The 23,632-nt window shown below is 47.6% G+C and overlaps 2 protein-coding genes across 3 annotated transcripts in view; both read left to right on the forward strand.

The window, feature by feature from the left end:
• The window catches only part of sft2d1 (SFT2 domain containing 1), a 56,523-nt gene extending 42,280 nt beyond the window's left edge, over positions 1-14,243 (forward strand). For both annotated transcript variants that reach the window (XM_038975254.1, XM_038975253.1), the window contains 2 exons: positions 3-32; positions 13,086-14,243. In XM_038975254.1, the coding sequence (XP_038831182.1) occupies positions 3-32; positions 13,086-13,178 (123 nt within the window). In that variant the 3' untranslated portion in view covers positions 13,179-14,243. The remainder of the gene's footprint in view (positions 1-2; positions 33-13,085) is intronic.
• A 6,974-nt stretch (positions 14,244-21,217) lies between these two features.
• On the forward strand, positions 21,218-22,636 carry prr18 (proline rich 18). The gene has a single exon (XM_038975452.1). It carries the CDS (start codon positions 21,362-21,364, stop codon positions 22,106-22,108), a length of 747 nt encoding a protein of 248 aa, XP_038831380.1. The 5' UTR covers positions 21,218-21,361; the 3' UTR covers positions 22,109-22,636.
• The last annotated feature ends 996 nt before the right edge of the window (positions 22,637-23,632 follow it).

Consider the following 23,632-nt stretch of genomic DNA (forward strand, 5'->3'; position numbering starts at 1 on the left):
AGGTACAGCATCTCTTATATTCCATTTGCCAGGTAAGAGGTTTATGTTTCAAACTACGGTACATGAACCCTTTTGTGGATCCAGTTAGTTTAACTAACTTATCCTAATGAGTTTAACTAACTTATCCTAATGAGTCTAGCTAACTTATCATAATGAGTCTAGCTAACTTATCCTAATGAGTCTAGCTAACTTATCCTAATGAGTCTAACTAACTTATCCTAATGAGTCTAACTTATCCTAATGAGTCTAACTTATCCTAATGAGTCTGACTTATCCTAATGAGTCTGACTTATCCTAATGAGTCTGACTTATCCTAATGAGTCTAACTGACTTATCCTAATGAGTCTAACTGACTTATCCTAATGAGTCTAACTGACTTATCCTAATGAGTCTAACTGACTTATCCTAATGAGTCTAACTGACTTATCCTAATGAGTCTAACTGACTTATCCTAATGAGTCTAACTGACTTATCCTAATGAGTCTAACTGACTTATCCTAATGAGTCTAACTGACTTATCCTAATGAGTCTAACTGACTTATCCTAATGAGTCTAACTGACTTATCCTAATGAGTCTAACTGACTTATCCTAATGAGTCTAACTGACTTATCCTAATGAGTCTAACTGACTTATCCTAATGAGTCTAACTGACTTATCCTAATGAGTCTAACTGACTTATCCTAATGAGTCTAACTGACTTATCCTAATGAGTCTAACTGACTTATCCTAATGAGTCTAACTGACTTATCCTAATGAGTCTAACTGACTTATCCTAATGAGTCTAACTGACTTATCCTAATGAGTCTAACTGACTTATCCTAATGAGTCTAACTGACTTATCCTAATGAGTCTAACTGACTTATCCTAATGAGTCTAACTGACTTATCCTAATGAGTCTAACTGACTTATCCTAATGAGTCTAACTTATCCTTATCTGGTGTGATTTGTGGCACCCAGTGCCTTGACCGCCAACCACCCTGTGCCCAATGGGCAAGGTTTGGATCATGGGGGGGGGGGGGGGGGGGGGGGGGGGTTACTTATTTACTTTGTTATATACAAGTGTTTTAACTGTAATAAATACATTTGTTTATTAGTGTCTTACTGCACAGGTAGAAGAGTTTCCATTTATTTCTGTCTGATATTACTGGCTGTTGGTGTGATTTCAGTCAAAGCTCCTTACATAAGGTGCACCCAGGGCTCTAATTTGCTCCGTGCACCCAGGGCTCTAATTTGCTCCGTACACAAGGTGTACCCAGGGCTCTAATTTGCTCCGTACACAAGGTGCACCCAGGGCTCTAATTTGCTCCGTACACAAGGTGCACCCAGGGCTCTAATTTATAGCAAGTGGTGCTCCTAAGTTTAAAAAAGAAAGAAAGTTAGGAGCACCACATGAGAATAAGTTTGTATAAATTGACTGCTAATACAGCCTATATTGGGCCTAATATGAATTCTAGTTGCTTTTGAAGCACATGTTATGCCCTAGAAACTGACATGTAACACTAAAGACATTTTCGTTTATTAGAAAAGCCTAAAATGTTGATACGAATATCTGTCATTGAAATTAGGTTTCTACGTTGAGTTACGTTGGAAATTGTAACACTGTCAGAAAATGTCAGGTTTATGTCGATGTCGTGCAAGAGATCTGTCGTTCGTTCGTTCGTATGATCGACTTCCTGAAGAAAATGTCCCCTGTCCTTTCTTTCTCTGCCTCCCAGATGTTTGCATATAGTGGCAAAGTTACCCGTTTTGTTAACGTTAAAATAATAAGCCGTTTTAGAACGGTTTCTGAATGTACAATACGGTCCCGGCGGATCCGCTATCGGAAGATAAAAATGGGTCAGATCTTTTAACCTGGTCGGGCTAGAAGGAAGCCGCTGTAGTAATGGTCCAACCAATGGCGCTATCGAATCTGCGCTCACTTCTTTCTCCAGGACACTGGGAAATAACAACGATACAGCGACGCTTTATCATTACTACAACTATTATCTGGGAGAGGTTTTCCCTAGTTGAGATGTTTGTGTTGTCGCACAGGGCTCCTAAAACTATTGGTCGCACAGCAAAATATTATGATGCAACCCCATTGGCCCGCACTTTAGAGCCCTGGGTTCTATGTTCTTCTGGTGTGTGTGATTTCAGTGGTCCAGTTGGCACATTCTTGAGTTGACACAAACCTCATGGACAAGGTTAAAGGTCAACTGCCCCTTAGAACCAACTTCTCTGTTTTTAAACCGCCTAAGGGTTCATTGATATGAGTCGGCAACATTTATTCTAGTGTCAAAATTGACTACAAAAGTGGAAATAGGATAAGTTGGCCACGAAGTGTGTTTTGTCATGACTTACTGGGAGGGTATGGGTTACCATCCTGCCCAGGGCCCACTAATACGAGAGAATCAGCTGTGTGTGCTCTATCCAATCAGAGCAGTCCGAATCTCCAGACAGGCAGACAGACCTGCCCATTTTACGCAGCGCTTCAGACTTGTTTACATAAGACAACGCTCAGCCAATGTTATGTTAAAATAACGCTTGGCCCTAAGCCCCTTTAATGGAGTGGCCACTTGCTGATGTGTTTGATACTGTCAACCACTCGAGTCCGCCACAAATTAGAATTTAAGATGATCAGAGCGGAATTGTATCCCAACTGCAACTTGTCAATATTCCAAAATCCATTCACGAGCATCTTGCGTCCTCCCTGCGACCTGAGTAGGAACATCATTTCCCATGAAACACTGCCAGACACACACACACACAGACACAGACACAGACACACACACAGACACAGACACAGACACAGACACAGACACAGACACACACACACACACACACACACACACACACTGGTAATAGTTAGAAAGTTGTAAACGACTAAACGTCACTGAAGCCATTCCTCTTCTCAAAAAATTCAAGACACAATGACTACTGCCCTGTAGCACTCACATCTGTAATCAGGAAGTGCTTCGAGACACAATGACTACTGCCCTGTAGCACTCACATCTGTAATCAGGAAGTGCTTCGAGAGGCTGGTTATGGCACACATCATCCCAGACACCATAGACCCACTCCAATTTGCATACCGCCCCAACAGATCCATAGACGACGCAATCTCAATTGCAAGCAACACTGCCCTCACCCACCTAGACAACAGGAATACCTATATGAGAATACTGTTCATTGACTACAGCTCAGCGTTCAACACCATAGTACCCTCCAAGCTAAGGACCCTGGGACTAAACACCTCCCTCTGGAACTGGAACCTGGACTTCCTGATGGGCTGACACCAGGTGGTGAGGGTAGGCAACATCACCGCCACCACGCTGACCTTCAACACGGAGGCCCCACAGGGGTGTGTGCTTAGTCCCCTCCTACTCCCTGTTCACCCACGACTCCAACACTGTCATCAAGTTTGCTGATGACACGACGGTGGTAGGCCTGATCACCGGCAACGATGAGACGGCGTACAGGGAGGAGATCAGTGACCTGGCAGTGTGGTGCCGGGACAACAACCTCTCCCTCAACGTCAGTAAGACCAAGGAGCTGATCGTGGACTACAGTAAACGAGGGGGCGAGCACGCCCCCATCCACTTCGACAGGGCTGCAGTGGAGCGGGTCGAGAGCTTTAAGTCCCTCTGTGTCCAAATGACTAAGGACTTAAAATGGTCTACTTGCCTCCTGAGTGGCGCAGCGGTATCACTACAGACCCGGTTCGATCCCAGGCTGTGTCACAGCCGGCCGTGAGTGGGAGACCCGTGAGGCGGTGCACAATTGGCACAGAGTCGTCCGGATTAGGGGGAGGGTTTGGCCGGCCGGGATGTCTCACTGCGCTCTAGCGACTCCTTGTGGCGGGCCTGGCGCCTGCAAGCTGACTTCGGTCGCCAGTTGTACGGTGTTTCCTCTGACACATTGGTGCGGCTGGCTTGCGGACTAAGCGAGCAGTGTGTCAAGAGGGCACTGCGGCTTATCAGGGTTGTGTTTCGGAGGACGCATGGCACTCGACCTTCGCCAATCCCGAGTCCGTACGGGAGTTGCAGCGATGGGACAAAACTGTAACTTCCAGTTGGATATCACGAAATTGGAGAGAAAATGGGGTAAAAGTGTTTTGTTTATTTATTATAATGGTCCACTCACGTGCGAAGGTGTGACCCCCTCCTCCCCCTCAGGAGGTTGAAAGGTTTGGCATGGTCCCCTCAAATTCTCAAAACGTTTTACAGCTGCACCATTGAGAGCATCTTGACACTCTGCATCACCGCCCTCGATCGCATGGCGTTACAGAGGGTGGTGGGGACAGCCCCAGTAGATCGTTGGGGCCAAGCTCTCTGCCATCCAGGACCTCTTATCAGGTGGTGTGAAGGAAGACCCGGGAAGATTGTTAGACTGATGAGCCAAGTAAAGCCCCAACCCGGCCAAACCCTCCCCTAACCCGGACGACGCTGGGCCAATTGTGCACCGCCCTATGGAACTCCCGGATCACGGCTGGTTATGATACAGCCTAGGAACGAACCCTGGTCTGTAGTGACGCCTCAAGCATTGCGATGCAGTGCCTTAGACCACTGCGCCACTAGGGAGGCCTTGCTGCTAGCATTTCTTAAGGTGCAATCGGTTTCTAATCCCGGAGGCGCAGTTTGGCGCCAGACAACCGTTAGACACGATGACGTGTTTCTACGCATGACCTTAGCTAGCCAACGTCGCCATGACATCGCCTACAAATGTGATCGGGGATTTCTATTGGGGAAGCAGTTTTAGCCTATCTTCAAAATGTGGCCGAAATAAGGAAGTGCAGTCGCTCTTTAAGGAATAATGACAATCTCAAAGACACACACAGATGTTTTATCTTTGAGAGCAGCAGTCGTCCATCTACAAATGGCAGAGTGCCAACTGAACTAAGTGCACACACACACACACACACACACACACACACACACACACACACACACTGGTCCCTGAATGAAAACATGTATTTATTTACTTCTACACACCCTGCTGTTTGGTTCCACCATATGTTGCTTAATCCCCTCTAGGATGCGTCCCAAATGGAAGTCTATTCTCTACATCTTGCACTACTTTAGACCAGAGCCCCATGGGCCTCCCTTATGGGTCCTGGTCAAAAGTAGTGCACTATATATAGAGAATAGGGTGCCATTTGGGACACAGACCAAAGCCCTAACCCCACGTAGCTCACCAGACAGAGCCATGCAAATGGCAGCTCACCCACCCCACCCAGTTTCAGCTGTTGGTTTTAATGTTCTCACCCAGCCCGCCCTGCAAATGTTATTGCTCACATGCGCTAAATATAACCGGTGTAGACCTTAGTGAAATGCTTACTTACAAGCCCTTAACTAACAATGCAGTTCAAGAAATAGAGTTAAAAAATATTTAATAAATAAACTAAAGTAAAAAAAAAAAAAATTACATAACAATAACAAGACTATATATACAGGGGGTACCGAGTCAATGTGCGGGGGGGGGGGGTACAGGTTATATGAGGTCATTTGAAAAGTGACTATGCATAGATAATAAACAGCGAGCAGTGTAAAAACAAAAGGGCGGGGTCAATGTAAATAGTCAAGGTGGCCAGCTATTAGTTTGTTCTCACACACCCTTCGCTGCTTCAGGCTTCCAGTTTTTGAAAACTTGCTTATGTCGTTTTTTTGTTGTTGTTGTGTAGTATTCATATTATTATCAGTGATAACCTCTGATTGACCCCCTGCAAGTTGGCTTTTGGGGGATTTTAGTGGTGATTTCTGTCTTGGAATCCCTCTCTGAAGGTCAGGGAGGATTAAACACATACAATCTGAGCCCTAAAGGCATGGCTTAGCACAGCTGTGACTGAATCTGGGATTTCTCTCCCTTTAGTGTGAAGTTTTGGTGAGGTTCCCCCCCTCTAAAAATTTGCTCAAATGGGTCTCCTCCTGCATTCATCTCTGTAGAACACAAAGGTGATGTGAAATATTCCCATATGGAAGACTAACAGTGTCTACATCTGATCTGCCTGTCTCACCTCCCCCACCCCATACCTCGACCCCCGCTGACAAGCAGAAGGCCCTACCGGTGTAAACGTTTTAAACGACATTTGGGATTGTTAACGTTTCGAGAGAAAAAAAATCTAAAACCGAAGAAGGTTTAAATAAATATAACATTTTTACAAAATTAGAATCAGTGTAGTTATCACAAAATGACCACTAACCGGTTCCAATCATCATAAAGTGAAAGATACAAACTGAACAAATGCTTTAAAGTTAGTAGGAGGAGATATGCATCTTTTGAAATCATTCGTCATGGCTATAAAACGCTCCTCACGTCGTCGTCATGGCTATAAAACGCTCCTCACGTCGTCGTCATGGCTATAAAACGCTCCTCACGTCGTCGTCATGGCTATAAAACGCTCCTCACGTCGTCGTCATGGCTATAAAACGCTCCTCACGTCGTCGTCATGGCTATAAAGCCCTCACGTCGTCGTCATGGCTATAAAGCCCTCACGTCGTCGTCATGGCTATAAAGCCCTCACGTCGTCGTCATGGCTATAAAACGCTCCTCACGTCGTCGTCATGGCTATAAAGCCCTCACGTCGTCGTCATAGCTATAAAGCGCTCCTCACGTCGTCATGGCTATAAAGAGCTCCTCACGTCGTCGTCATGGCTATAAAGCGCTCCTCACGTCGTCGTCATGGCTATAAAACGCTCCTCACGTCGTCGTCATGGCTATAAAGCCCTCACGTCGTCGTCATAGCTATAAAGCGCTCCTCACGTCATCGTCATGGCTATAAAGAGCTCCTCACGTCGTCGTCATGGCTATAAAGCGCTCCTCACGTCGTCGTCATGGCTATAAAGCGCTCCTCACGTCGTCGTCATGGCTATAAAGCGCTCCTCACGTCGTCGTCATGGCTATAAAGCCCTCCTCACGTCGTCGTCATGGCTATAAAGCCCTCCTCACGTCGTCGTCATGGCTATAAAGCCCTCCTCACGTCGTCGTCATGGCTATAAAGAGCTCCTCACGTCGTCGTCATGGCTATAAAGCGCTCCTCACGTCGTCGTCATGGCTATAAAGCGCTCCTCACGTCGTCGTCATGGCTATAAAGCGCTCCTCACGTCGTCGTCATGGCTATAAAGCGCTCCTCACGTCGTCGTCATGGCTATAAAGAGCTCCTCACGTCGTCGTCATGGCTATAAAGAGCTCCTCACGTCGTCGTCATGGCTATAAAGCGCTCCTCACGTCGTCGTCATGGCTATAAAGCGCTCCTCACGTCGTCGTCATGGCTATAAAGCCCTCCTCACGTCGTCGTCATGGCTATAAAGAGCTCCTCACGTCGTCGTCATGGCTATAAAGCGCTCCTCACGTCGTCGTCATAGCTATAAAGCGCTCCTCACGTCGTCGTCATGGCTATAAAGCCCTCCTCACGTCGTCGTCATGGCTATAAAGAGCTCCTCACGTCGTCGTCATGGCTATAAAGCCCTCACGTCGTCGTCATGGCTATAAAGAGCTCCTCACGTCGTCGTCATGGCTATAAAACGCTCCTCACGTCGTCGTCATGGCTATAAAGAGCTCCTCACGTCGTCGTCATGGCTATAAAACGCTCCTCACGTCGTCGTCATGGCTATAAAACGCTCCTCACGTCGTCGTCATGGCTATAAAACGCTCCTCACGTCGTCGTCATGGCTATAAAGAGCTCCTCACGTCGTCGTCATGGCTATAAAGAGCTCCTCACGTCGTCGTCATGGCTATAAAACGCTCCTCACGTCGTCGTCATGGCTATAAAGAGCTCCTCACGTCGTCGTCATGGCTATAAAACGCTCCTCACGTCGTCGTCATGGCTATAAAACGCTCCTCACGTCGTCGTCATGGCTATAAAGCGCTCCTCACGTCGTCGTCATGGCTATAAAGCCCTCCTCACGTCGTCGTCATGGCTATAAAGCCCTCCTCACGTCGTCGTCATGGCTATAAAGCGCTCCTCACGTCGTCGTCATGGCTATAAAGCCCTCCTCACGTCGTCGTCATGGCTATAAAGCCCTCCTCACGTCGTCGTCATGGCTATAAAGCGCTCCTCACGTCGTCGTCATGGCTATAAAGCGCTCCTCACGTCGTCGTCATGGCTATAAAGCCCTCCTCACGTCGTCGTCATGGCTATAAAGCCCTCCTCACGTCGTCGTCATGGCTATAAAGCCCTCCTCACGTCGTCGTCATGGCTATAAAGCGCTCCTCACGTCGTCGTCATGGCTATAAAGCCCTCCTCACGTCGTCGTCATGGCTATAAAGCGCTCCTCACGTCGTCGTCATGGCTATAAAGCGCTCCTCACGTCGTCGTCATGGCTATAAAGCCCTCCTCACGTCGTCGTCATGGCTATAAAGCCCTCCTCACGTCGTCGTCATGGCTATAAAGCCCTCCTCACGTCGTCGTCATGGCTATAAAGCCCTCCTCACGTCGTCGTCATGGCTATAAAGCCCTCCTCACGTCGTCGTCATGGCTATAAAGCCCTCCTCACGTCGTCGTCATGGCTATAAAGCCCTCCTCACGTCGTCGTCATGGCTATAAAGCCCTCCTCACGTCGTCGTCATGGCTATAAAGCCCTCCTCACGTCGTCGTCATGGCTATAAAGCCCTCCTCACGTCGTCGTCATGGCTATAAAGCCCTCCTCACGTCGTCGTCATGGCTATAAAGCCCTCCTCACGTCGTCGTCGTTGCAAGGGAACTAAAAGCTGATTTACCTAACTCAGTAGAGACCAACGGAATTTCCAGAGTTATCCATCCCTGAGACCGGGTGTGGTAACTCCTATATCTAAAGTTTAGTAATGATGTTAGGCACAGTGGAGATATTTGTAAAAGGGCTTTATAAATGAAAACATAGCAATGTATCAACCTCTGTGACATCACAGAGGGCCAACCAACTTTCTGGTAGAGAATGCAGTGATGACATCACAGAGGGCCCACCAACTTTCTGGTAGAGAATGCAGTGATGACATCACAGAGGGCCAACCAACTTTCTGGTAGAGAATGCGGTGATGACATCACAGAGGGCCAACCAACTTTCTGGTAGAGAATGCGGTGATGACATCACAGAGGGCCCACCAACTCTCTGGTAGAGAATGCGGTGATGACATCACAGAGGGCCAACGTATCTTCTGGTAGAGAATGCGGTGATGACATCACAGAGGGCCAACGTATCTTCTGGTAGAGAATGCGGTGATGACATCACAGAGGGCCAACGTATCTTCTGGTAGAGAATGCGGTGATGACATCACAGAGGGCCAACCAACTTTCTGGTAGAGAATGCAGTGATGACATCACAGGGGGCCCACCAACTTTCTGGTAGAGAATGCGGTGATGACATCACAGAGGGCCCACCAACTCTCTGGTAGAGAATGCAGTGATGAGTTCAAAAATTTTCGCCCGTAATAAAGCGCAGTGCACTATGATAAACTGTATCTAACGGCTGTAATGAAGTGGCAGCTGTGTTCATATAGATGATGTCACCATAGTCTAGGACCGATAGGAACGTTGACTGAGGCGTGACCTATTTCTATAGAAGAAGCACTTTAAAAAATATATATATTCTCAACTTCTTAATTAACTCTGCAGTGTGTGTTTTTTAAAAGATGACCCAGATGTAAGCAGGGACAAGCCTTTGGACGCCATCCAAAGTACATATGAATGATTGTGAAGTCGAATGTAAATCCATTTTCATTTCATGGAGATTTTATTATTTATTTGTCCTTCTATTGTTTTCCTTTTGTTATCACGCGGCCTGAGTAATATTTCAATTATGAAATGATTATAGTTTTCCTTTGAACATAACATTTAACCAGGTTGAGTCCGTTAACAACACGTTGTTATTTACATTGACAGCTAGGGTTAACCCACATCCCAACTATAGTATGGTGCCGTTTCCCTTTGAATAACATAATACATGCATTATTTATTTTATTTAACCAAGAAATTTTTTTATTTATGGGGAGTGACGTCCTCAACCTCCCCAGACTCCTGTAGACCAGGCTGAGGACGTCACTCCCCAGACTACTGTAGACCAGGCTGAGGACGTCACTCCCCAGACTCCTGTAGACCAGGCTGAGGGCGTCACTCCCCAGACTACTGTAGACCAGGCTGAGGACGTCACTCCCCAGACTCCTGTAGACCAGGCTGAGGACGTCACTCCCCAGACTACTGTAGACCAGGCTGAGGACGTCACTCCCCAGACTACTGTAGACCAGGCTGAGGACGTCACTCCCCAGACTACTGTAGACCAGGCTGAGGACGTCACTCCCCAGACTACTGTAGACCAGGCTGAGGGCGTCACTCCCCAGACTACTGTAGACCAGGCTGAGGGCGTCACTCCCCAGACTACTGTAGACCAGGCTGAGGGCGTCACTCCCCAGACTACTGTAGACCAGGCTGAGGGCGTCACTCCCCAGACTACTGTAGACCAGGCTGAGGGCGTCACTCCCCAGACTACTGTAGACCAGGCTGAGGGCGTCACTCCCCAGACTACTGTAGACCAGGCTGAGGACGTCACTCCCCAGACTACTGTAGACCAGGCTGAGGACGTCACTCCCCAGACTACTGTAGACCAGGCTGAGGACGTCACTCCCCAGACTACTGTAGACCAGGCTGAGGACGTCACTCCCCAGACTACTGTAGACCAGGCTGAGGACGTCACTCCCCAGACTCCTGTAGACCAGGCTGAGGACGTCACTCCCCAGACTACTGTAGACCAGGCTGAGGGCGTCACTCCCCAGACTACTGTAGACCAGGCTGAGGACGTCACTCCCCAGACTACTGTAGACCAGGCTGAGGACGTCACTCCCCAGACTACTGTAGACCAGGCTGAGGGCGTCACTCCCCAGACTACTGTAGACTAAGCTGCGGACGTCACTCCCCAGACTACTGTAGACCAGGCTGAGGGCGTCACTCCCCAGACTCCTGTAGACCAGGCTGAGGACGTCACTCCCCAGACTCCTGTAGACCAGGCTGAGGACGTCACTCCCCAGACTACTGTAGACCAGGCTGAGGACGTCACTCCCCAGACTACTGTAGACCAGGCTGAGGACGTCACTCCCCAGACTCCTGTAGACCAGGCTGAGGACGTCACTCCCCAGACTCCTGTAGACCAGGCTGAGGGCGTCACTCCCCAGACTCCTGTAGACCAGGCTGAGGGCGTCACTCCCCAGACTACTGTAGACCAGGCTGAGGGCGTCACTCCCCAGACTACTGTAGACCAGGCTGAGGGCGTCACTCCCCAGACTACTGTAGACCAGGCTGAGGGCGTCACTCCCCAGACTACTGTAGACCAGGCTGAGGACGTCACTCCCCAGACTACTGTAGACCAGGCTGAGGACGTCACTCCCCAGACTACTGTAGACCAGGCTGAGGACGTCACTCCCCAGACTACTGTAGACCAGGCTGAGGACGTCACTCCCCAGACTCCTGTAGACCAGGCTGAGGACGTCACTCCCCAGACTACTGTAGACCAGGCTGAGGGCGTCACTCCCCAGACTACTGTAGACCAGGCTGAGGGCGTCACTCCCCAGACTACTGTAGATTAAGCCAATCCTTTAATGTGTTTTACTCTGTTGATACTATATATAGGTCCTCTTGCTCTCCCCATGTCCCCGGTCGAACCTGCTGCTCTCCCCATGTCCCCGGTCGAACCTGCTGCTCTCCCCATGTCCCCGGTCGAACCTGCTGCTCTACCCATGTCCCCGGTCGAACCTGCTGCTCTCCCCATGTCCCCGGTCGAACCTGCTGCTCTCCCCATGTCCCCGGTCGAACCTGCTGCTCTCCCCATGTCCCCGGTCGAACCTGCTGCTCTCCCCATGTCCCCGGTCGAACCTGCTGCTCTCCCCATGTCCCCGGTCGAACCTGCTGCTCTCCCCATGTCCCCGGTCGAACCTGCTGCTCTCCCCATGTCCCCGGTCGAACCTGCTGCTCTCCCCATGTCCCCGGTCGAACCTGCTGCTCTACCCATGTCCCCGGTCGAACCTGCTGCTCTCCCCATGTCCCCGGTTGAACCTGCTGCATCTGCTCTTTCTATATACGACAGCTCAGGGAACTATGGTTGTGTCCTAAACGGCACCCTCTTCCCTAATATAGTGCACTACTTTTGATCAAGGCCCATAGGGTATCCCAAAGGGCTCTGGTCAAAGTTAGTGCGCTTTATAGGGAATAGGGTGCCCTTTGAAACGCACTTTATCTGGGGTATCCTAGAATAGACTTGCACCGGGGTGTCATCATTTCAGTCAATTATCATTTATTTATGTGGTGTGTTTTAGGAAGCCGGTTGTTAAAATAGCAGTCTGTTGCCTCCGGTGTAGAGCCAATAAGGATAGAGGAAAGATGTGTGTGTGTATGTGCCTTTTTATGTGAAGGGGGGTGAGCTCACTGCAAGTCAGAGAAGCAGGAGAGACACCAGTCGTTTCCACCAACCTCCTCGTACTTCCTCTCTCTCTCTCCTCCCTCCATCCCGCCCTCTTTTTAACCTGTACTGGTTCAGCTTCACAGCACCTTCAGTAGGTGTTGAGGGTGGCGGGCAAGGAAAGTCTGCCTAGCAACACATGGATAGGGGTAGAGAGAGCGGTTGACGGCGAGAAAGAAAGATTGAGGGGGAGGCGGAAGAGGGGGAGAGAGAATTGAGATGGACGAGTGACCTTGTTTTGCTGTTGCTGTGGCGACTGCTGGTTGTGATGCATCATTCCAATATCTGGAGTGTGGAAGGGGGAGGGGCATCACTGAACATGTGCTGCTTTCCCGCCAAAACATCATTACATATGCGTGAGCCACACCTATAACAACAAAAGATGAATCTAATAAAATGCAATCACATTACTGTAAAGTACCTTTCTGGTGATATACTGTAATTGTTATCAAGAAAGGGTAAAATATCTGTGGTGGGTACCAAAAAAAAACATTTCAAAATACTAGATAGAAAGAGAAAGAAATCACTCTGTTATCCACAATTGCTTTCATCATTTATTTTCTTGTTTTTTTGTTCTTCTGCTTTTCAGGTAAATATCGCCTACTGGATTGTTCATGCAAACACCCTTCATGAAGTCTTGTCATTTATCACCGATTCTCCTAACACTTGTGTGTTCCCTTCTTCTCCAGGGACGCCGTGATGAAGGTCTTCACCAGCTGCCTGAGTTAAGAGAACAGACGTGGGTTCAAACACTATTTGAAATCAGTTTAGCTGAGGCTTGATTGAGCATGCCTGGCGTGATGGAACCAATAGAAAATTGCGGAACTGCAAAACCCCACCCACCTAACACTCCAGGAAAGCTAGAGCAATTTGTCTAGGTATTTGAAAGATTTCGAATTGTATTTAAACCCAGGTCTAATGTTTCCAGACTGTCCACTTTTTCATGTGAAGACTAGTAATGCAGAGTGGATATATGTAAAATATTTTGTTTTTGGAATTGTGTTTTTCCTTTTTATTTTCTAATATATATTTTCATTGCTGTTTCATACTATGAATCATTAATATTTCCAATAATTGTGTAACAGTTATCTGAAACTAATGTGTATTCATATTATGCTTAGCAGGGTTTGGGGTCAATTCCATTTTAAATGTCTTTAATTCAGGAAGTTGACTAAAACTTATAATTCTGTTGTTCTCATTGAGAAGCATTGATGAGGTTTGTTTACTTCCTGAATTGACTTGAGTTTAAATGGAATTGACCCTGCTTGAAGCTTGTCTGCAAAATCTCATATTTTTACACTCAAATTCTGTCTGTCGTTTTTTTAAGTGCTTCCGGTGAAAGTGAGAGGTGAAATTAAAATATTATCCATGAAGACAGGGTCGGGGTCAATTAGAATTAAAGGCAGTCCACTCCAGAAGTGATTTAAATTTCAAATAAAAAAAAAATGTAAAAACTCTCGAAATAAATAACTTTTACATTTCAGTTAGTTGCAAAGTTATTCAAATAGATTTACATTAGATACAATAGATATATTTTTTTCAATTATTCAATTGAAATTGTAGTTTTTCTGCTTTAAATTTGAACTGACCCCAACCCTGCAAAAATACCAATTTCCTATCTTGTTCTTTCAGAGCAGGTTAAAGCCTATAGACATTTACAATATGATGCCTGTAAATCTGAAAATAGAACTCAGTGCCTTACCTTTCTCTACTTTTGGATTTAGACTTGACAAGAATGGGAAGACTGTTTTTGATGAATGACATCAACTGTTTTTGATGAATGACATCAACTGTTTTCATTTTAAAACTGCCCTCCTTTCAGTAAACTAATTTAGTTCACCCTCAAATGTTGGTGGCATGCTTATTATTTTCTAGGAGCAGAAATGTGTGCACGTGTGTGTGTGTGTGTGTGTGAGATATCATTTCCTAAAATGCAGAAGCAGACACACATCTGTCTGTGCGCGTGTGCACGTGCGAGCATGCTGATGTAAGGGATTCCTTGAAACATAATTGTTTCTCCTCAACCCCCATGTGTCTAAGTCAGTGATGTGTCAGTCATGGGGCTGATAGTCACATTGAGTTATGTTACGAAATGCTTCATAAACTACAGTACCCCACCGTGCACTGCCTGGGGGAGACAGACAGACAGACAGACATCACATTAAACCCAGATCACTGCCTGGGGGAGACAGACAGACAGACAGACACCACATTAAACCCAGATCACTGCCTGGGGAGACAGACAGACAGACATCACATTAAACCCAGATCACTGCCTGGGGAGACAGACAGACAGACAGACAGACACCACATTAAACCCAGATCACTGCCTGGGGAGACAGACAGACAGACAGACATCACATTAAACCCAGATCACTGCCTGGGGAGACAGACAGACAGACACCACATTAAACCCAGATCACTGCCTGGGGAGACAGACAGACACCACATTAAACCCAGATCACTGCCTGGGGAGACAGACAGACAGACACCACATTAAACCCAGATCACTGCCTGGGGGAGACAGACAGACAGACACCACATTAAACCCAGATCACTGCCTGGGGAGACAGACAGACAGACACCACATTAAACCCAGATCACTGCCTGGGGGAGACAGACAGACAGACAGACACCACATTAAACCCAGATCACTGCCTGGGGGAGACAGACAGACAGACAGACACCACATTAAACCCAGATCACTGCCTGGGGGAGACAGACAGACAGACAGACACCACATTAAACCCAGATCACTGCCTGGGGGAGACAGACAGACAGACACCACATTAAACCCAGATCACTGCCTGGGGAGACAGACAGACAGACAGACAGACATCACATTAAACCCAGATCACTGCCTGGGGAGACAGACAGACAGACACCACATTAAACCCAGATCACTGCCTGGGGTGACAGACAGACAGACACCACATTAAACCCAGATCACTGCCTGGGGGAGACAGACAGACAGACACCACATTAAACCCAGATCACTGCCTGGGGAGACAGACAGACAGACACCACATTAAACCCAGATCACTGCCTGGGGGAGACAGACAGACACCACATTAAACCCAGATCACTGCCTGGGGAGACAGACAGACACCACATTAAACCCAGATCACTGCCTGGGGGAGACAGACAGACATCACATTAAACCCAGATCACTGCCTGGGGTGACAGACGGACAGACAGACACCACATTAAACCCAGACCACTGCCTGGGGGAGACAGACAGACATCACATTAAACCCAGATCACTGCCTGGGAGAGACAGACAGACAGACAGACACCACATTAAACCCAGATCACTGCCTGGGGGAGACAGACAGACAGACAGACAGACACCACATTAAACCCAGATCACTGCCTGGGGGAGACAGACAGACAGACAGACACCACATTAAACCCAGATCACTGCCTGGGGAGACAGACAGACACCACATTAAACCCAGATCACTGCCTGGGGGAGACAGACAGACACCACATTAAACCCAGATCACTGCCTGGGGGAGACAGACAGACAGACACCACATTAAACCCAGATCACTGCCTGGGGGAGACAGACAGACAGACACCACATTAAACCCAGATCACTGCCTGGGGAGACAGACAGACAGACAGACACCACATTAAACCCAGATCACTGCCTGGGGGAGACAGACAGACAGACAGACACCACATTAAACCCAGATCACTGCCTTGGGGAGACAGACAGGCACCACATTAAACCCAGATCACTGGCTGGGGAGACAGACAGACAGACAGACACCACATTAAACCCAGATCACTGCCTGGGGAGACAGACAGACAGACACCACATTAAACCCAGATCACTGCCTGGGGGAGACAGACAGACACCACATTAAACCCAGATCACTGCCTGGGGGAGACAGACAGACAGACACCACATTAAACCCAGATCACTGCCTGGGGAGACAGACAGACAGACAGACGCCACATTAAACCCAGATCACTGCCTGGGGAGACAGACAGACAGACACCACATTAAACCCAGATCACTGCCTGGGGAGACAGACAGACAGACAGACACCACATTAAACCCAGATCACTGCCTGGGGGAGACAGACAGACAGACACCACATTAAACCCAGATCACTGCCTGGGGGAGACAGACAGACACCACATTAAACCCAGATCACTGCCTGGGGGAGACAGACAGACAGACACCACATTAAACCCAGATCACTGCCTGGGGAGTCAGACAGACAGACAGACACCACATTAAACCCAGATCACTGCCTGGGGGAGACAGACAGACAGACAGATGCCACATTAAACCCAGATCACTGCCTGGGGAGACAGACAGACAGACATCACATTAAACCCAGATCACTGCCTGGGGAGACAGACAGACAGACACCACATTAAACCCAGATCACTGCCTGGGGGAGACAGACAGACACCACATTAAACCCAGATCACTGCCTGGGGAGACAGACAGACACCACATTAAACCCAGATCACTGCCTGGGAGAGACAGACAGACAGACAGACAGACACCACATTAAACCCAGATCACTGCCTGGGGGAGACAGACAGACAGACACCACATTAAACCCAGATCACTGCCTTGGGGAGACAGACAGGCACCACATTAAACCCAGATCACTGCCTGGGGAGACAGACAGACACCACATTAAACCCAGATCACTGCCTGGGGGAGACAGACAGACAGACACCACATTAAACCCAGATCACTGCCTGGGGGAGACAGACAGACATCACATTAAACCCAGATCACTGCCTGGGGGAGACAGACAGACAGACAGATGCCACATTAAACCCAGATCACTGCCTGGGGAGACAGACAGACAGACACCACATTAAACCCAGATCACTGCCTGGGGGAGACAGACAGACAGACACCACATTAAACCCAGATCACTGCCTTGGGGAGACAGACAGACACCACATTAAAACCAGATCACTGCCTGGGGGAGACAGACAGACAGACAGATGCCACATTAAACCCAGATCACTGCCTGGGGGAGACAGACAGACAGACACCACATTAAACCCAGATCACTGCTTGGGGAGACAGACAGACACCACATTAAACCCAGATCACTGCCTGGGGGAGACAGACAGACAGACGCCACATTAAACCCAGATCACTGCCTGGGGAGACAGACAGACACCACATTAAACCCAGATCACTGCCTGGGGAGACAGACAGACACCACATTAAACCCAGATCACTGCCTGGGGGAGACAGACAGACAGACACCACATTAAACCCAGATCACTGCCTTGGGGAGACAGACAGACACCACATTAAAACCAGATCACTGCCTGGGGGAGACAGACAGACAGACAGATGCCACATTAAACCCAGATCACTGCCTGGGGGAGACAGACAGACAGACACCACATTAAACCCAGATCACTGCTTGGGGAGACAGACAGACACATTAAACCCAGATCACTGCCTGGGGGAGACAGACAGACAGACGCCACATTAAACCCAGATCACTGCCTGGGGAGACAGACAGACACCACATTAAACCCAGATCACTGCCTGGGGAGACAGACAGACACCACATTAAACCCAGATCACTGCCTGGGGTGACAGACAGACAGACAGACACCACATTAAACCCAGATCACTGCCTGGGGGAGACAGACAGACACCACATTAAACCCAGACCACTGCCTGGGGGAGACAGACAGACAGACAGACGCCACATTAAACCCAGATCACTGCCTGGGGAGACAGACAGACACCACATTAAACCCAGATCACTGCCTGGGGTGACAGACGGACAGACAGACACCACATTAAACCCAGACCACTGCCTGGGGAGACAGACGGACAGACAGACACCACATTAAACCCAGATCACTGCCTGGGGAGACAGACGGACAGACAGACACCACATTAAACCCAGATCACTGCCTGGGGAGACAGACAGACACCACATTAAACCCAGACCACTGCCTGGGGGAGACAGACAGACAGACACCACATTAAACCCAGACCACTGCCTGGGGAGACAGACAGACACCACATTAAACCCAGATCACTGCCTGGGGTGACAGACAGACAGACAGACACCACATTAAACCCAGATCACTGCCTGGGGTGACAGACGGACAGACAGACACCACATTAAACCCAGACCACTGCCTGGGGAGACAGACAGACACCACATTAAACCCAGATCACTGCCTGGGGAGACAGACGGACAGACAGACACCACATTAAACCCAGATCACTGCCTGGGGTGACAGACGGACACTCTCCCCTTTTCTCAGCCGAAGACAACAAAGGGAAAGGAGCTACTCTACCAGTAGGTTGTGTTCATTAGGGCAAAACGTTTCAAAATGCTTTGCAATGATGGAGAAATCTACAGTTCTTATTGGACATAACCCTGTAATCCCTCTCTATTTCAGTCCGTTTTCTTCCATTTGGCGCTTACTGAACATGACCCAGATCCGCATGTGTGGTGTTTCCTACCTTCACCACCTGGGGGCAGCCTGTCAGGAAGTCCAGGACCCAGTTGCACAGGTCGGGGTTCAGACCTAGGGTCCCTGAGCTGAATGATAAAGCTTGGAGGGTACTATGGTGTTGAAGGCTAAGCTATAGTCAAATGAACAGCATTCTTACATAGGTATTCCTCTTATCCAGATGGGACAGGGCAATGTGCAGTGCAATGGCGATTGTGTCATCCGTGGATCTATTGGGGGGGGGTATACAAATTGCAGTGAGTTGGGTAAGGTGGCGGTGATATGATCCTTATTAAGTAACAGAAGTAAAGCTATAATCATTTAGTTACACTGCATTACCAAAAGTATGTGGACACCTGCTCGTCGAACATCTCATTCCAAAATCATGGGCATTAATATGGAGTTGGTCCCCCCTTTGCTGCTATAACAGCCTCCACTCTTCTGAGAAGGCTTTCCACTAGATGTTGGAACATTGCTGCGGGGATTTGCTTCCATTCAGCCACAAGAGCATCAGCCACAAGAGCATCGGGCACTGATGTTGGTCGATTAGGCCTGGCTCGCAGTCGGCGTTCCAATTCATCCCAAAGGTGTGGTTGGGGTTAAGGTCAGAGCTCTGTGCAGGCCAGTCAAGTTCTTCCACACCAATCTAAACAAACCATTTCTGTATTGACCTCGCTTTGTGTACGGGGGCATTGTCATGCTGAAACAGGAAAGGGCCTTCCCCAAACTGTTGCCACAAAGTTGGAAGCACAGAATCGTCTAGAATGTTATTGTATTCAGTAGCATTAAGATTTCCCTTCACTGGGACTAAGCGACCTAGTCTGAACCATGTAAAATAGCTCTAGACCATTATTCCTCCTCCACCAAACTTTACAGTTGGCACTATGCATTGGGGCAGGTAGCGTTCTCCTGGCATCTGTCAAACACGGATTAGTCCATCTGACTGCCAGATGCTGCGCATGGTGATGTTAGGCTTGTTAGGTTTCCGTGGCTGAGCCCATTTCATGAAGCTCCCGACAAACAGTTATTGTGCTGACGTTGCTTCCAGAGGCAGTTTGGAACTCGGTAGTGAGTGTTGCAATCGAGGACAGACAATGTTTACGCGTTACGCACTTCAGCACTTGGCGGTCACGTTCTTTGAGCTTGTGTGTCCTACCACTTCAAGTGCTGAGCCGTTGCTGCTCCTAGACGTTTCCACGTAACAATAACAGCGCTTACAGTTGACCGGGGTAGAAAGGGCAGAAAGCCACTGAGCTCTTCAGTACGGCCATTCCACTGCCAATGTTTGTCTACGGAGATTGCATGGCTGTGTGCTCAATTTTATACACCTGTCAGCAACGGGTGTGGCTGAAATAGCCGAATCCACTAATTTGAAGGGGTGTCCACATACTTTTGTATATATATTATATATAGGGAGACTGTTTTAGTGCCAAAAATAAGAGGTTAAAAACATGTTTTAAAAAAAAATATATATATGTCTTATATCTCTCAGATCTAGGATAGCCACTTCAGAACAAACTTCCTTTAAAACAAATTTAAGGGGGGACTATTTGTTGTTCTATGCATTTATATGATCCATGGTATGACCATCTTAAAACAATTCAGTATAGCTTAGTAGACAGGGCTTAGACTTTAATGGTTTGTTAAATATAGGGGATACAATATATAGTCTAGATACATGTTGTGTCTAAGATGGGTGCCGATAGACATGGCCGCAATGTTTCAGGCTCCTAAGCAACTTTGCACAAGCATTTCGCTACAACCGCAATAACATCTGCTAAACATGTGTATGCGACCAATACAATTTTTATTGTACTTAAATACAATGTTTATAGAGACGCCTGACATAAAAATGTCTATGGAGCATTGATAAAAACTTGCTATTTCATATGACCTCTAAATGTCTTTCGTCTATTTTATTTTGCTTGTGGAAGAACTGAATATCCTGTTCAAGAACGGAAAAATGTGACCATTCTTCCACTGGAATTCCAATTAAGAGTGACCTCGTCCCTATTTTAACAGTCCCCCATAACAAAACTACTATAGCCCTATAAATAAGTCTACGTTAAGTGTAAACCAAACATGTCATTGGTCCGTTTTTCTTTATACATTCAACAAGAATAGGCTACCGTTACATCCGAAGGACTGTATCGATGACATCACTATCATAGATGCCGCCGCAGGAGCTGTTTTTATACGGTCTTTGTTTAGCCGCGTGCTGCTGCTCGCCGCTCTCACCACGGCCACGCCTCCCATCCACGAGCCGTATAAATTCCAGACAGCCGGCAGCTTCGCCTTCACGCCAGTTGAATTACACAACGGACTACAGCAAAGGTGCACCTAACGATCTAGATACATATATATTATTTTGGGGGGATCGGATAATGCAATTGGAGTACAGTATATTTCTTCACAGTCTTCGAGTTTATTCTTATTTTGTTTATTAAAAGGCGACGTTGCTGTTGTGTTCGGATCACTTAAATCCACAATAATGCCTTTTCCACCGATAAATCTCCAACGAATCTCTTCTCCTGGCAGCGAGCTGTTCAAGAAAAAGAAACAGCTGGAGGAAAAAGACTCGGAGAAGGAAAAGATGTCGAAGTCCTGGACTACAGCCAATCTGAGGAATCTGGGGCGAAAACCCCAGCAACAGAAATGCAAACTCCCGATTCAGGAGACAGCCAGGAGTTCCTTAGACCTTCTAACTTTACCCAAACAATCTCAGGACTCGTGCAAGAGCGTTCCGCGTTCCAGTTCGATGGAAGCCACCACGCACCCGGACAGGGGCAAGCAGTCCTCGCGGAGCTCCGTGGGAAAGGACGAGGCAGGAGAAGAAAGAGAGATTAAATTCTCTCTGAGCCTCACACCGGAGGCCATTCTCGTTATTCAAAAGCGCAGTTTAGAAAAACAGATACTAGCCAAACAGCAGAAGGGTTGTGCTTCCGTAGACTTTCGACACAGGCGAGTCTTTCCATCCAAACGGACTCAAAGTGGTTCCAAAAGCTCTACCATCCCCGTCGCCAATCTGCAACACGCAAAGGACATTACATCCATAGTAAAAATCTCTTTACTAAATGATCAATATAAATACGATGACGTGGAATACGAAGAAGAAGATGGAAATGTGGATGAGACGGTGGTGAGGAAATGCAAAGAATGGCTGAAAGGAGTTGAAAGCGCCTCTGCTTTTGTAAAAGTGGACAAACGATCTGCCCTTCCGCACCTAAAAAGCTGTTGACTACCGCTTGTGATATTATAGGACTTTAATATGATGTGATATGGCAAGCTATGAACATTACACATTGTAGCCTACACAAAGGACATGGATCATTTGTAGCCTGTCCACTGACACTGCTCACCATTACGCACGGCGAACACTTTCCACACCGATGGGAATGTTGTTTTTACTAGTCTATGTCTAATGTCAGAATTGAATAGCCTTTTAATGTTGACACTGGCAGAATCCTGTGTTCTCTTCTTTTGCACGTGTTTTTTTATTTATTGAGTCGGTTTTATTCGTTGGTTGGGTGGTTAGGGGATCTGACGGAATGGAATGAGGTGCCTGTATGAGCGGCCTGCGATCCATGGACCCTGTTCCTTTGTGTCCAAGAACAATAGCTGTCAACTACGACGACAGGGTTACTTTGTGCATTTTCTTTTGGGGAATAAATGACCGTTTTTTTTTTACCCTCTCAGAAGAGGCAAATGTTATTTTTTTGTTGTTGCATTGTCTGGAAAAGTAAAGTAAAACATGTTTTAAAAGGTGGATCAGATTTGTACAGAATTTATTATGAGGGTTATGTTTGTATCAGCTCAAACGTTTCCTTCTACTTTGACATTTCTTATGTAATCTACATTCACTGAGAATAAACATTTGACTTATTTCATTAGTATAGAAATGACCTCTGACAGTTATGTGATTAAGAAACACAATCTAATTTATTTGTCACATGCACCGAAAATAGAACATTAACAAATAATTAAAGAGCAACAATAAAATAACAATGTGGAGACTATATACAGGGGGGTACCGGTACAGAGTCAATGTGGAGGCTATATACAGGGGGGTACCGGTACAGAGTCAATGTGGAGGCTATATACAGGGGGGTACCGGTACAGAGTCAATGTGGAGACTATATACAGGGGGGTACCGGTACAGAGTCAATGTGGAGACTATATACAGGGGGGTACCGGTACAGAGTCAATGTGGAGACTATATACAAGGGGTACCGGTACAGAGTCAATGTGGAGACTATATACAGGGGGGTACCGGTACAGAGTCAATGTGGAGACTATATACAGGGGGGTACCGGTACAGAGTCAGTGTGGAGGCTATATACAGGGGGTACCGGTACAGAGTCAATGTGGAGGCTATATACAGAGGGTACCGGTACAGAGTCAATGTGGAGGCTATATACAGGGGGGTACCGGTACAGAGTCAATGTGGAGGCTATATACAGGGGGTAACGGTACAGAGTCAATGTGGAGGCTATATACAGGGGGGTACCGGTACAGAGTCAATGTGGAGGCTATATACAGGGAGTACTGGTACAGAGTCAATGTGGAGGATATATACAGGGAGTACTAGTACAGAGACAATGTGGAGGCTATATACAGGGAGTACCAGTACAGAGTCAATGTGGAGGCTATATACAGGGGGTACCAGTACAGAGTCAATGTGGAGGCTATATACAGGGAGTACCAGTACAGAGTCAATGTGGAGGCTATATACAGGGGGTACTGGTACAGAGTCAATGTGGAG

Source organism: Salvelinus namaycush, chromosome 35 (genome assembly GCF_016432855.1).
Source record: "Salvelinus namaycush isolate Seneca chromosome 35, SaNama_1.0, whole genome shotgun sequence".
NCBI lineage: Eukaryota > Metazoa > Chordata > Actinopteri > Salmoniformes > Salmonidae > Salvelinus > Salvelinus namaycush.